We start from the raw sequence: 15,112 nt of genomic DNA, 5'->3' as shown, positions 1-15,112 counted from the left end.
TGCTAATAAAATAAAAGATAATATAAATAAACAATAATTAAAGGAACATAATGAAATAAATTTAAGGATTAAGGCTCCAATGTGATAATCATTCATGAAACGGGCGTTATAGGATGTTAATCCTTCCTAATGCGTAATTGTACTCTTGGACTCAACTCTAAAAATCGTAGACTAGTTTTTAAGACCTGAACTCAACTCTTGAACTGAACTCCTGAACTTTTGGTAGACCTAAAGTCAAGTTAGGATCTCGTACAAAGTTAATAAGTGATCAATCGCACCTAGATAAAAAAAAGATTGATGGTGATTTTTAAATTTTTTACATCTAACGGTCGAGTTTTTGAACCGATACGTTACGACAGGATTAACTGCAATCTATTGATCTGAAGTTCCCTATAGTTTATGAATTTTCATTTTGCATTACACAACATTACCACTTATATTTTGGTATTAAACAGCATAAATTCAATAATTGACTAGTAAGAAATATGTAAACATTTAATTGAATCATACTCTTCGACTGCAAGTGCGTTGAGATTTTAGATTTCAAAGCGTGGTTGTTTTTAATTTTAATATTAAAATTAAACATTTAATTCAATGGTTGGCTCTCTTTATATCCTTGGAAGGTTTGATAGAGAAAAAAAAGCGTACTCGGTGAAGTCATCTTCATTGGAAAAAACAAAAGTAAAGTACGTGTAATTGTGAAGGAAAATGTTGATTCAAACCAAAATGAGTAAATGCATTGGAGAAAAGATTCAAAGAGGGAGGCTGCTGCCTTTGTTCTAAATTAATTATTACTACAAGACAAACTTAAATAAGAAATATAAGACAAGAATTTTGCACAACAGATCGTTTTGGAACTTGTGCCATCTGTCACCTTATGATTGGGATCACGTGTCCCTGGCCCCCACCTGATATGAGCGCGTGTGCGTGTGGAATTCCACTCAAACGTATAACGCATCAACCTATTGTAGCCACTGTTACATTGCTCAGCTACGCACTGTGTTTGATTCAGTAAGGGTTGACACGTGGAATAATACTATTTGATAGAGGTTTAGACCCGGTTAAAAGCAGCCGCGCATTTCCAATAGCCAGGGTGTCCAAACACTAATTGATCCTGATTTTGCTTGTTGTGAAAGGAAAAAATGTGGTGCTGTTATTATTATTTCAATGATTTTATTACTCATAAACAATAGCTATTTATAAACTTATTATTTATTACTCTTTTTATGTCATTTTGTGAGAGATTGAATTGAATTGTATGGGTATTGAATAAATTAATCCAAAATTGCAATAAATACAAGAGTTTTTTTTCCCACTATCAAATTAAAATAGTTTTGAATTGAGTTCAAAAAACTACTTATTGATAAAGGGTACATTGATTAATGGAGTTTTATTTAAAGATGTTCATAGATAGGGCATCCGTTGTTTTAGATATATCTTATCTTAAACTTTAATAGACATGGTACTTAAATCTTATAAATATTTGATTCAATTTTAAAATTATTACTCAATATTTTAAATTTATCTATTAAATATTTAATTAAAATAAATTTAAAGTTATTTTTATGAATATTATTGATAAAAATTAAAATTTAATAAATGAAAGCTAATTCATAAAAGTAAATTAAATTTTAAAATTATATTTAAAATAATTAATAAAATTTTAATAAGTATTACCTTTATTATAAAAATTATATATATACTAAAATTTAATATTAAAGAATTATTATTTATAATCGTGTTTGGGTAATGGATAACTTAAGACCACTACCCAAACACTACTGAACTTGTGATTTATGGTAGTTTTACTACACGAATCCTACCACAAATTGATTATAGAGTATCCTAATTTCACTTAATCAAGTCAAGTAATACAAAACACTCATATTACAAGATATCCGTTGACATCCCTAATTTACTAATAACCCTTCTTTGCAAATAGCAATATTTGGAGCATTTTGACTAAAAAATATATGTTATCAATAACTTATATCAATGGGAGCATAAGAAACCTTTAGCTTAATTGCTGGTAGTAATTTTAAGTTTCATTAGTACTTTTTAATGTGAATAAAATAATAAAAAAATCATTTAATCTGTTTGGATATATAGTTGTTGTTTTACCATTAAAAGGGAAAATATGTTAGGGCTCATTCTTTTATTTTTGATGAAATGTTAGGGCTCATTCTTACTTATATGTTGACATGTTTCAAAGGTGCTTGTATCCAATTTAATAAAGAACAAAACACAACTAGCCAAAATCTTTCTGTTATATGTAAGAGTATAAAGAATGTTAATTTTCTAACTTAACATTTATACTTAAACTGCATTTCCCTTATCAATCACAATTGGTTTAATTTGGAAGATTGTTAGTTTGAGAAGTAAATAATTACCACAATGTTTAAAATTTTTTTTGAACTATTTGAAAAAAATTAAATTTTTTTTTTATTCTTTTATTACATTCAATCAAATTCATATATTTTTATTTTTAACCAATTAAGCTATTATAATTAATGGTTGACTAACTGTTATTAGTTAAAATATCACTTATTATTTTATATCTACATAACGCTGATATGAAAAATGAAAAATACCATATAGTTATGTTATCATTCATTATGGTATGTTAGCATGCTACGTCAACGTTATATAGTATAAAAAATAACAAATAACGTTTTAACTATGACACTTAATAAACCATTAGATACAAAAGTTTACTTGATTTAAATAAAATAAAAATATAAAAATTTGATTGAATGTAATAAAAAATTAATGACTTATTTTAAATAATTGAAAGACTTTTTTTAACTATCATGCCTAAACAATTTTAAGTGAAATTTTATTCATGATTAATCTTTTGTATTATTTAATAAAAAAATGATTTTCAATATTTTTGTTTTAACTTAAGATTTAAAATAATCCATTGATTTTCGAATTTATTTAAAAAAGAAAAAAATTTGCATTCTATGTTTATCACTTTAGCCAAGCCCTCCACTCCACTATGTTAGCGTCATGAAACTTAATATGAAGCAGGGAAGGAGGAGGTGGAGTCGCAATATTGACTAATTTTTTGTAACAAAAATAATAAAAAGAAAAGAATTTGTGAATTAAGCCATGTAATGAGTTAGGATATTGTTTTAAACAAAATCTGATTATAAAAAGTTAGATAAAGTGGACATCAATAGAAAAACATCCAAGTTATGATAATATCTCAATATGAGTGGCTTTAAATCAAGCATGGAAAGGAAAAAAAACAAAGAGGATTAAGGATTCTAAGTATTCACATTGAAAACACAAAAACAATAAAAAGAGAAGAAAAAAAATGGGTGGCAAGAGAGCACACGCGCAAGGCTTGAGGGAGCAGATAATAAATAGGGGAAGGGAAGAGGGAGAAAGAAAGGGTGAGAGATGGTAGTGCCACGTGGGACACTACCTGGCGTACAGCCTTGGCATCATTCCAAAATTCCCCCATTTTTCCCCCTTTGCCTATGGCGCTCCTCTTCCTCCTCCTGCACCTTCACCTCCACCAATCTCTTCTTTCCCCAATCTCTCTCTCTTTAGATCAAACCCATATTATCATTATTCGTCCTTTGATCGAAAACTAGCCTCACCCGATCAAGCAGAGAGAGAAACCACAAATAAAGTTTCTATCTTCTTTTTTTTTCGAGCCCCATTTTTCAGGTACTTTTTTTTTCTTTTTTTTAGCTTTGGATTTAATTTATCTCTGACTAAAGCTGATTTAGGTTTCTTTTATTGAATCCGGAACTGCTAAATTTGGAAGCTTTGCTGGGTTTTGTTTCAGCTGTTGTTCATTGATTTAGTTGAGTGGTGGCTTTTTTGTTTGCTTAGTTGGATTCAATTTAGGTTCTTTTTCCTTGGCTTTCTGGGTCTCTGAAAATTTGGGAGATTTGATGATTTCTGGTACTCTTCTTGAGTTACCGGATGGAGAATCAATCTGTTTCTGGTGTTAAAATTAGTGAACTTGTATATTGGTTTCCATTTTGGTTAGAATTTTGGACACTGTTAAATTTCATGGTGTGAGTTGAAACCTTCCCATGTGTAATAAAGGAATAGTTGATCACCAACAGCAGCATAATAATCAAGCTGTGTATTTGATGGATTCACCTTCATCGACCCCAGCATCTGCCCCAGCTTCCACCCCTAGTTCCAATGATGAAACCCCACGTGTAAAATTCTTGTGTAGCTTCTTAGGTAGCATTTTGCCTCGACCCCAAGATGGGAAATTGAGGTATGTTGGGGGAGAAACGCGAATTGTGAGCGTGCCGAGAGATATTAGTTATGAGGAGTTGATGACTAAGATGAGGGAGCTTTATGATGGAGCAGCGGTGTTAAAGTATCAGCAACCTGATGAGGATCTTGATGCTTTAGTGTCTGTTGTGAATGATGATGATGTGATTAACATGATGGAAGAGTATGAGAAGTTGGATTCAGGCGATGGGTTCACTAGGCTTAGGATTTTTTTGTTTTCACATCCTGACCAAGATGGTTCATCACACTATGTTGACGGGGATGAGAGGGAGACTGAGAGGAGGTATGTCGATGCTTTGAACAGTTTAAATGAGGGTTCTGATTTTAGGAAGTGTGACTCTCCTGTGATGGCTCCAGTAGCCGATGATATTCATTTAGCAGCAGAACAATTTTTTAACAGTATGAGTATTGATGGTGGCCTTCATAGTCAGAGGAGTGGTGAGATGTCGATGCCACCATATAACTTACATCATCTTACGATTCCTCACGTGGGGTCTGGGCAACTCCAGCAACCAGTTCCTCAGAGGTACAATGAAATGGAAGGTCCATGGAGTCCTGCTTACTATTCTCCTAGGCACCATGGACACCATGATCCTAGAATGCTATCAGAGTTTCCACCTTCACCATCTTCTGCTCGCTACCGGGTACCATTTCCAGAGTTACCAGACAAATGCTTGGATAGAATGCCTGAAGAATATGTGAGGCAGCAATTAAATCATCATCCCCAATACGAACACCAGCCACAATTTTCGGATAATGTAGTATGGATGCCACCTGGAGCTATTTCTGGTGATAAGGCTGGTGGTTTTCCTGGTAACATACTTCATGGTCATGGTGTTTACGAAGGGAACCACATCTGCGAGCACTGCAGGGCTACTTTCAGCAGAAATCAACCACCACATTTGGAGCATCCCAACATGGGAAATGGAGTTCCCCAGGTTAATAATCCATGTGCTGAATGCCCCCCAAATCGGGAAGCTTTCTTGCTGAATGCAGATGGAAAATTGCATCATGGGTTTTATTCCAAAGATCAAAGTGATCCCCGTTCTGCTTATGGTGAAACAAACAGTCATGAAAGAGGATGGGTTCTGCAGCACCAACTGAACCCTCGTGTTGAGGAAGCAAGAAATCATGTACCTGGAGCTGGAAGATTGAATGACCACTATGTTGTAGATGGTCCTGGCATGAGTTTACCTCTTGGGCATGCTAGTTTAGCTGATGGCCATCATCTGCCCTCAAATTATGTTCATCACCGAGCTGGACCTGAATTGGGGAATGAAGTCTTTCATGATCAAGCTGTGGTTGCTTCATCCCACCTGCACATTCCTCCTGAAGAACGCGGGGTTCGATATGGGAATTATCCTTACCCATATGGAGGTGATAATGTTTACCCAGCGTCACATGGACATGTACACACACAGTCTTTATGGAGAAATGTTCAGAACCCAACTCATGGTGCTCCTGCTTATGAAGCATCTGGCTTGCCCCAGCAAGTAAATGGTACAGTTAACTCAGCATTTGTGAAGGGTCCGGTGGAAGCTACTGCAAGGCTTTGTCTTGGAACAGATAGTCAAAATCCTTGGGTTGAGTCGTCACCAAAGATGCTGGGTTTTGATGGGACTGCTGTTTCAGACAATGCTTATGCTCACCCTCTCAAGATTAACGCTGGTCCTCATGGTCAGGAAACTCGACACTCTGTCACTATAGAACCAGTTCGATCCCCACAAGATATGCTCAACTTGGCCACTTCTATAGAACCTGTGCAGTCATCAGATCAATCTTCAACTTTAATTCATGATAAATCTGTTTCTGGTAACAATCCAACATCACGAGATGATTCTAATGCAACCGGTGCATTGAGGATTGAGGAGAAAATTGTTCCAATAGAAGATAAAGAAGCAAATTATGCAGCAGAGATTGAAAAGTCTAATGTTCCCAGTATGTGCTGTCCAGAGCAAAACAAAATTACTGAAAATGAATCTAAAACACCATTCCTTGATTCTAGCATTTCAAATTGCTTAAAATTTGCTGAAAAGTGTGGTGACCAGTCACAAGCTGGTGGAAAAGATCCTAGTGCTGCTGAAAATTCAAAGCTATCTGTAAACCGTCTGAGTTTCATACCAGAATTTGTTGCTTCGGTTAAAAAAGCAGCTTTAGAAGAGGTAGAAGAAGTTAAAGCAAAAGCTGAAGATGGTGACTCCGTGAAGCATGATGCAGTTGAAAAAGAAGCGGCTGCAAATGAATCTGAATCGGTGGTGAGATTGAAGAAGATTTTCTTTATTGAAGAACATCTTGTAATGTTATATTTTTCTTCTTCTAATATCTGTTTGCACTCTAGAATGCCCAAGGCGAGTTGGAATTGGATTCTGATAATGACAACATAACCCCTTCCAAAATTGAGCCAACAAAGGCTGAAGCTGAAGCTATTGCAAGAGGCTTACAGGTAATTGTTTTTTTCTTTTTACCCTTGTAATTAACTTTATTTTTTTCTCATTATTGTTTCTTCTAGACCATTAAATTTTTTTACTTTTTTATACATGTTTTGTCACCATTTTGGGATGGTATTTGCATTGTACTTGCAGACGATAAAGAATGATGATCTAGAGGAGATCCGAGAATTAGGCTCTGGAACATATGGGGCTGTTTATCATGGCAAATGGAAAGGTTCTGATGTAGCAATCAAGAGAATTAAAGCCAGCTGCTTTGCGGGAAGGCCTTCTGAAAGAGAACGTTTGGTAATAATTAGTATATCTTTGTATTTTTCTTTCATACCTTGTTTTTAGGTTTTATCCCCTTGAAGTTAATACCCGTGTGTGGTGGCAGTTAAAGCAAGGATATTTGTGGGACATAGTTCAGTTGTTGGTTTTTATTAAGTTCCTCTTAAGGATTCTATTTTCAAGAGCTCTTATGATGAATTCTTTATAACATTTGCTGAAATGATCTCATTTATATGATATTTTTATTCTTTTCATCAAATTGATCAATAGAATCTCTTTCTTTTTGCTGCCATAGATTGCGGATTTCTGGAAAGAAGCTTTGATATTGAGTTCATTACATCATCCAAATGTTGTTTCTTTCTATGGTATAGTACGTGATGGCCCTGATGGATCCTTAGCTACTGTTACAGAATTCATGGTTAATGGATCCTTGAAGCAGTTTTTACAGAAGAAGGACAGGTAACCATGTTGGTAGCTATGTGGTCAGGTTGCCTTTTGAGCATCTTTATTGCAGTTTGTTCTAAGAATTGTTGTTGTTTGCCCAAGAATACACCTTTTTTTGTTTATAGTAGTAAACAAGTCAGAATGTAATATATTCTTTAAGTAATATGTGTGATATAATACTGTTATTGAGCAGGACTATTGATCGTCGTAAGAGACTTATCATCGCAATGGATGCTGCATTTGGAATGGAGTATTTGCATGGAAAGAACATTGTCCATTTTGATTTGAAATGTGAAAATCTGTTGGTAAATATGAGAGATCCACAGCGTCCAGTGTGCAAGGTATTTTGTCTTATAAATTGTTTCTGGAAGCCAAACTTTAATTTGGGTTAGGTTTGGTTGTATAGAACGTTTGTTCTTGTTTATTTATTTCTTTTGTTCTGCAAAACTTTTATGTTCTTCCCAAAGTTTCTTGAAAATTCTGGATGTTATTGTCAGCTTGCTGTGATTTCTTTAACAGTGGAATTTTGGTAAAAGTTTCAACCTGAGATCATTTCTTCAGCATAGGCTCTTCTCACCTTGGTCTTCAATTGTTATATATATATATATTATAAATTTTCTTTCAAGCACAGTAGTGTTAGTTTTCCTCTGATGGTCAATGGAGTTGGAACTCATACAGTGCATGCATACCCTCTTAGATTGGCGATTTGGGCTTGTCAAAGGTTAGACAACATACATTAGTGTCAGGAGGTGTTCGCGGAACTCTACCCTGGATGGCACCTGAGCTTTTGAGTGGTAAAAGTAACATGGTAACTGAAAAGGTATATTATATATAGACTACAGAAAATCTGGGAACAGATACAGCTGTTTTCAACATGAGTGTTTGTTTCCTTTGCTTTTTAGGGCATATTATTTGACAAATATATTAATGTTTCATTCATTTCTGTGCTTCAGATTGATGTCTACTCTTTTGGGATTGTTATGTGGGAGTTATTGACTGGTGAAGAACCTTATGCAGATATGCATTGTGCTTCTATAATTGGTAAGTGCCATAAATCTTAGTATCTTGTATGTTGTGAGTGATTTGCTACAGTCTTCTGTGCATTCTGCACAATCTATGTTACTTCAACTCTTTACTTTATTGTGACACATAGTCGGGTACACATATTGGACATGTCCATCAACTTATGCATTTGGCTGTGAGGAAACTCTTATGGAAAGTCGAACATTCCTTTGTTGGATGTGGGTATATGCCTGACACTCCTAACCATGGCCAAGCACTGTGGCAATGATTATTTCTTGTGTAATTGTTAACTAGGTTTTATTTGGATTTCTCTCGTGTGTTTACTGTTTAATTTTGTTTATCAACTCTTTGTTTGATAGCTGCGAAAAGGGGAGGAAAAATAAAGAAAAATATTTCGGAGAGATGTTTATATTATCTTGTATCTGAAAAACTATAATGGACATACTGGTGGCATATACATGACATATTTGTCTCATATTAGAGATAACAAAATTATTCTTCTTTACATGTTGGCGTATCTGGACTGATTAGATATATGTTCTGCCTTCTTGGAGGCATATAAGTTTGGATTGGATACTAATATAGATTGGATATAGATCGCCATGTAGGCATCATTTTAGTTTATGTTTGAGGGAAGGGGAATTTGTGCAATTTCTTGAACACATTCAGAAGTTGATCTCTTAGTAAAGCATCAGTTTCTGTGAGGATATGCCAATGTCACCATGTATGCTGTGCAGCTTTGGGTTAAAGTTTTTATATCTAAGAAAAAATGCAATGTTGTAATTGTCTGTTGCCTTTGAACAAAGTCTTGATCGAAATGCATGTCTTGTGACTAGAATTAGATCTTCAATAACTAGAAATGACCTGAATAATGTTCTGTTATTTCAGATTATCTAAGTTTTTGGTTACTTTGATATCTTATGCGACGTTCATTTCTTGAGTTCTATGCATGGATAACATCCATATTTGCACACTTCACATGCATGCGGAGAAAGAAAAGGGGAAGGGTCTTTGGGGTGGGGGGGTAGCTATGCAAAGTATGGGGAGAGGAGATTCCTTATTAGGGAATCTGAATCCCTTGCTGATTCTGAGTTTTTCTTGCTGTCTTTGCCTTTAGGCTTAAGGTCAAAGCTACCTTGTTCTGTTCTTCAATAGTAATTGCTTAGTATATTCTTGTATAATCGATGCTATCCCTGATTTGCTGCTATTGGACCATGAAACTTTTGGTTTATTATCATGTTGAACTTATACTTATATATAATCTTTAGGTGATGTTTTTCAATCCCCTTTTAATACAGTACAGGAGAAAGAGGGCAAGGAGAGAAGAGAGGGGAAAAATAATAGAAAGCAGAAGGCAGAGAGAAAGAGAAAGAAACTAGAGGGGAAGAGACTGCTTTCAATGTCTATTTATGGGAAACGTTTTGAAACAATGTGTTAATAAGCATTTCTAATAAAAGCATAGCCATCCTTCTAACAAATAGGGGAAGTCCCATTGATTACCCTAAACATAAATGAAACCCTAAAAATGCCTTAAAGGTGATCCTCCAATATTGATTTGTAAAAGCAATGGCCCTCATCGGAATTATCATGTCTTTGTCAGGGACAAAGTTTTAAATTTTAACAAATTAGTTGTTGAAGCATGGTTCACAATGGTAACACTAGTCTGTAAATCTGGCAAATTTCTGATGTCTTTTGCACATATGCTTTTAAGAGGTTAAACAATGAAAATTGTTCTTAAGTAGGAGTGTTTTCATTTCCATTGAATTAAAGATGCCAAGAAAGGTTAGCTTCAATATCATTCATTTACTGTTCATTGGAGGATCTGTCCTGCTGATCAATCAGCAATTACTTTCTATGAGAGGAGAAAAAAGTGACTACTGTTATTTTGGTTTTCTTTTGTTTGTAGGTCTGCGTTTGATGCAGTTCCTTGATAAAAGAATTTAGTATTAACCTATGAATGGATCTCTATTTGTGAATATTTCTGAAAATAACTACTAAGTTGTTTGTTATATGAAAGGAAAGGGAAATCAATATTCAGATGAATGAGTCTGGACTTGTAACTCTCTTTAATATAGTTGAAAGGATCTTTTTTCCATTTAAGCAAGCTATTTCTTTAGTATGCATGTTTTTGGAAGTCGCATTCAGATTATATTTTTAGATGTGAACTTGGCCTGGTAATAATATATTGACTTGATCTCTTCCAACATTTTCTGTTATTATGCAGGGGGAATTGTAAACAACACGTTACGTCCAAAAATACCGTCATGGTGTGATCCTGAATGGAAGGCTTTGATGGAAAAGTGTTGGGCCTCTGATCCAGCGGAGAGGCCTTCATTTTCAGAAATATCTCAAAAGCTTAGGAACATGGCTGCTGCAATAAATGTAAAATAAATCTAATCTTGAAGCAAGGAATTTCACTTTCGCACCATCATACTGGGAAAAGTTAAAATAAGAAACCCAGTTGCTGCAGTTTAAGTTCGTCCACTGGTTAAGCTAATAATTACACTATGCCATGGTTCTTCTTATTGTACTGCCACGAGTTATTTCAAGAGTGCAAATATATACACTCTGGGCTGATTATACTCAGGGAGACTACAAAACACACAAAGGAGAGCCATGAACGTACATTTGGGATGTGAGTTTCACTTACTACAATCTAACCTTAAATCTTGCACAAAATGGTTTCTCATGATCATTAACAGGTTTCAACTTCCCCACTCAGGACCCTTGCTATTTTGAATGTGATCAAGATGGTGTTACTGTGGGTGAATGCATCTGTCCGTTGGAGGTGGGACTCTGTTTTTTTGAAGATCTGTATAGTTTATTCTCACTAATAATGCATAGCACTGGCGAATTTCAGATACACTAGGAACCAAATTTGTTATTAATCGTTTTGCCCTTATTATTATTATTTTTAAACCAAGAGTTCATATTTGTATGGTGTAATTGGTTCTCAGATGTATATGGTTACTTTTCCAGGCAGGTCCCATTCAAATACTGATTCTGGCTGTGTGAACCTGGAATGCTTCAGTACAGCCCTTGCTCAGATGTTAAGCGTTTTAAGTCTCCATTAGTATTTAACTTATTTGAGAACTTAAAAATAGTGTTCCGTATGAATTTGCACTGTAAAAATTAATGAAACATTGAACTATTGTTTGCAGTTTTATGGAATTCATTTAAAAACTGCAGAGCTTCAGTGTACAACTCCACATTGCATAATTCTGATGGCAATTGTATCTCTGGTTATAACTTGGTGCTTGTTCATAGAAGAGAAGAGGGTATTCAGGCAGCGAATGCTTATAAAGATCAGAGGATTGTTTGTCTAACACATTAGTTGATTGGTGAGTGACACTTCTTACTTCCAAGTTAGGTTACTGTTGTCCCAGCAAATATTGAAAGAAGGAAAGATCGTAAAACATACTACTACTTGACAGTAGGTACCATGCGTGGAGAAAGGGCCTACATGCCTTACCAGCTCAAGTCAAAGTTAACTAAGACATACATGAAATAACCTCCATTACAGGGTGACAAATAAGACTACCTCGATTACAGGGTGACAAATAAGACTGTCTTATATCAAGACATTTACATTATTAATTTGTAATAGCATATAAGATTCCCCACCAAAAAAAAAAAAAATGCACAATATCAAGAGCAAATCCTGTTTGGTTGATGTCTGTACCCTGCATGTCCCACTTTCACTGACCTAGGTTATAGCGATACTAACTAAGAAGCACAATCAAGAGTGAATATTCAAACATTTGATTGACTTTAATTCTTTCTCTTGAGGTTCTTATTTTATGGAAATGAGGCATTGATATGATAGGTTAGAAGGGTTTTTAAAGCTTTCGCAAATGATTAAAGAAATGAGGTGAAGTAGGAAGCATGGCATCACCAACTCTGCAAGCCAAGCTAAACTCCAGAGGGTCAAATAGTGTGACACCATCATCCCCAACCCCAACCCCTTTGGCCCTCTACAAATCCTGTGTTGCTATCTTATTCTCATGCACCTAACACGCGGGGAAAGACTTTTTGTTCACAAGTCAAAATTTCCATGTGCCATTGACTTGTTGCATTTATATTCCCTGCAAAAGTATGACCTCAACGTACTTGAGGGCTACGGATGTTAGGTTCTGGACTGTGAATATGAAATTGCAGAGTAACACCACTCGGCGGATTCTGGTTTGTTACATTCGAATTCTCGGAAATCCCCCTCTTTTTCTTACCTGTTGATTTTCAAAAGATTTATCCAAGCCAACCACTATGTTAGTTCTTTGTTCTTTGTCCAAAGGTCAGAAAGAGTCTCAATTTCTAGTACTCGAAATTATGGTCCCATGACTACTTAAACAAGTGTGATGCAATCTGGGGCATTTTTCCATTGAAATTAAGCATGCATTCTCTTAAGGTGAGTAACCTACTACTGTAACCAGACAAGAAATTAATCAAAAAGGAAAAAAAAAGGAAAGAGCTCAGTCGCAATGCTCCACATCATGAAAATGTAAGACTAATTATCTCTAGAAATCAGTCTCCCGTGGACAAAATTTGTTGAACTTTTGCAAGGAAAAACAACCAAATACCAAACTAGACGCAATTTCTGGGAAGAGGTCAGGTCATGTCAATTCCTTGGATGCTCAAAACGAATCGGTTTGTACCCAAAAATAAGAATAAAGAAAGGAACAAGGGTTGACAATTGTCGGTAACTTAAGGCAGGGGTTAAAGATTGGAAACCCATTTGAGATCAGCAGCTGCGTCCGTTTGTTGCGTCGTTTTCCTTTATTTTACAAAAAGTGCATGGAAGATAATGACAGCTTCATTGATTAACTTGAACAAGTCGCTAGTACATATTGTTAGGAGATAAGCAAGTCATTGCTGTCTTATTCCAAACAAGAATTAGCCACTAATTGCATGCATCATTGTCAACTTGGCTGACGATGATATTAACGAACTTTCTTTCTTCTTTCCGGAAATTTTATCCTTGGTAAATTCAATCTTATCTTCATCTTTGGTATTAGAAAAGATGATTCTAGACAGCACAGGTGGCTTTAGACATCAATAAAGTAACATGAGCATCATGTCATATAATATGATACTAGTTAGCTTCTTTCAACTTAGTTATTGTCCTTAACATCACGCCTAACATTCAGCCTAATGGTGTCCATTTTTCAAATACCGAGACAAACCAATAGTATTACTTTCAGGTTTAACCCCTTTAATTGTGTTAGACATGGATTTGAATGTCTTTCATATTAAGACACGTGGCACTATCTTGACCATCCTCGTGGCATTATGCTTTCAATTGAAGCATCACACCTAGATATTCACACCAATATTAATTGGTAAAAGTGTTGATTGTGAATGGATAACGGATTTATATTTGATGTAATATTATGTAGAGAAAATTATGAAAAATAACCTTCTTCGTAAGCTCAATTCAAAAATATCATTTTTTATAATTTTAATTATTTTTGATCAATTTTTGGCATGATTTGATAATAATACCCTTTAAACAATTTCAGACAAATTAAAATAGTTTCAGTTTCCTCTCTCCCACCATCCAGATAAAAATTTCAAAATTAAATCTCGATTTCTCTCTCTACTCAAATAAGTCTATCTCGTCATCCAATTCGCAGATGACATCAAACTCTTTCTTATTTTGTTTTATTTTTGTGGATGGTGGATCTTGAGGTTCTTAAGGGCGAACAACGATTTTGCTCTTTGCAAGCAGCGATTTTGCTCAGGGAGAAAGAACAATTAAAGCATGTTTGATGGGTTTTATGGTGGTTCACTATTTTGTTGTGTTTGAGATTGAGATGATTGTTAAGCATATTTGCTAGGAATTTTGATTTTTTTATGAGATTTTGAATTGAAATTGTTCGGGAAATATTTTGTAAAGAGGGTATATTTTGTTTTTGTATAAGGAGAGTGAGCAAGGCCTCCCGATAGGGATATATTTTCTCTTACTTTGGAGGGTTATGGAGTTTTGTAACCTATCTTTTATGAAATGCACAATTTCATGGCTTAGCAAAAAAAAAAAGTATGTGTTTTAAGTTCTTGAGTTTATTGGTTTATTTATAAAACTCTAAAATTGAGTTTATTGGTGTTTAGGTATTGCATGACTTAATCACCGTGTGATTAGCTTTTAGTTATTACGTGATTGGTTTTAGACATTACGTAATTAGTTTTTAGGTATTGCGTGACAGATTTTTAAGTAATGCCTAAGTCATGCAATGCCTTATCAAAAACTAGTCACGCAATGCCTTATCAAAAACTAATAATGTAATGCCCAAAGTTAGTCACGCAATGTCTATCAACTAGTCATGTAATGCTTTATCAGAAACTAGTCACGTAATGCCTTATCAAAAACTAGTCACGCAATGCCTAAAGTCAATCACGCAATGCCTTATAAAAAACTAGTCACGCAATGCCTTATCAAAAATTAGTCACGCAATACCCAAAGTCAGTCACGCAATATCCAAAGTTAGTCACGTAATGTCTAAAAACTAGTCATATAATTTCCAATAATCACTAAAACTACTGAATTTCATTTAACAAGATCAACAATTTCAAACGATACATCATATTCCATTTAACAACATAATTAACGAATATGAATGCTCAGAATGTTCCAAAGTTTTTTTTCATATATCAAAAATCACTCTAAA

General features: G+C 34.8%; 1 protein-coding gene across 7 annotated transcripts; it reads left to right on the top strand.

Moving 5' to 3' along the window:
* Positions 1-3,356: 3,356 nt before the first annotated feature.
* On the top strand, positions 3,357-11,496 carry LOC18589217 (kinase superfamily with octicosapeptide/Phox/Bem1p domain-containing protein). Of its 7 annotated transcripts, none has more exons than XM_088809571.1 (10): positions 3,365-3,678; positions 3,800-6,521; positions 6,605-6,709; positions 6,849-7,001; positions 7,279-7,442; positions 7,621-7,768; positions 8,125-8,247; positions 8,381-8,468; positions 10,675-11,085; positions 11,173-11,496. In XM_088809571.1, exons 2-9 carry the CDS (start codon positions 4,053-4,055, stop codon positions 10,839-10,841), a joined length of 3,417 nt encoding a protein of 1,138 aa, XP_088665697.1. In that variant the 5' UTR covers positions 3,365-3,678; positions 3,800-4,052; the 3' UTR covers positions 10,842-11,085; positions 11,173-11,496. The 7 variants fall into 7 exon arrangements, with proteins under 7 accessions (XP_007014150.3, XP_088665697.1, XP_088665696.1 ...); XM_088809570.1 differs by having other exon boundaries at positions 3,779-6,521; XM_007014087.3 differs by having other exon boundaries at positions 3,365-6,521; positions 11,173-11,238; positions 11,430-11,496.
* Positions 11,497-15,112: the final 3,616 nt, after the last annotated feature.

Source organism: Theobroma cacao, chromosome 9 (assembly GCF_053813885.1).
Source record: "Theobroma cacao isolate CCN51 chromosome 9, ASM5381388v1, whole genome shotgun sequence".
Classification (NCBI taxonomy): Eukaryota; Viridiplantae; Streptophyta; class Magnoliopsida; order Malvales; family Malvaceae; genus Theobroma; species Theobroma cacao.
The sequence above is the reverse complement of the archived record's forward strand: the minus strand, read 5'-3'. Positions and strand labels throughout refer to the sequence as shown.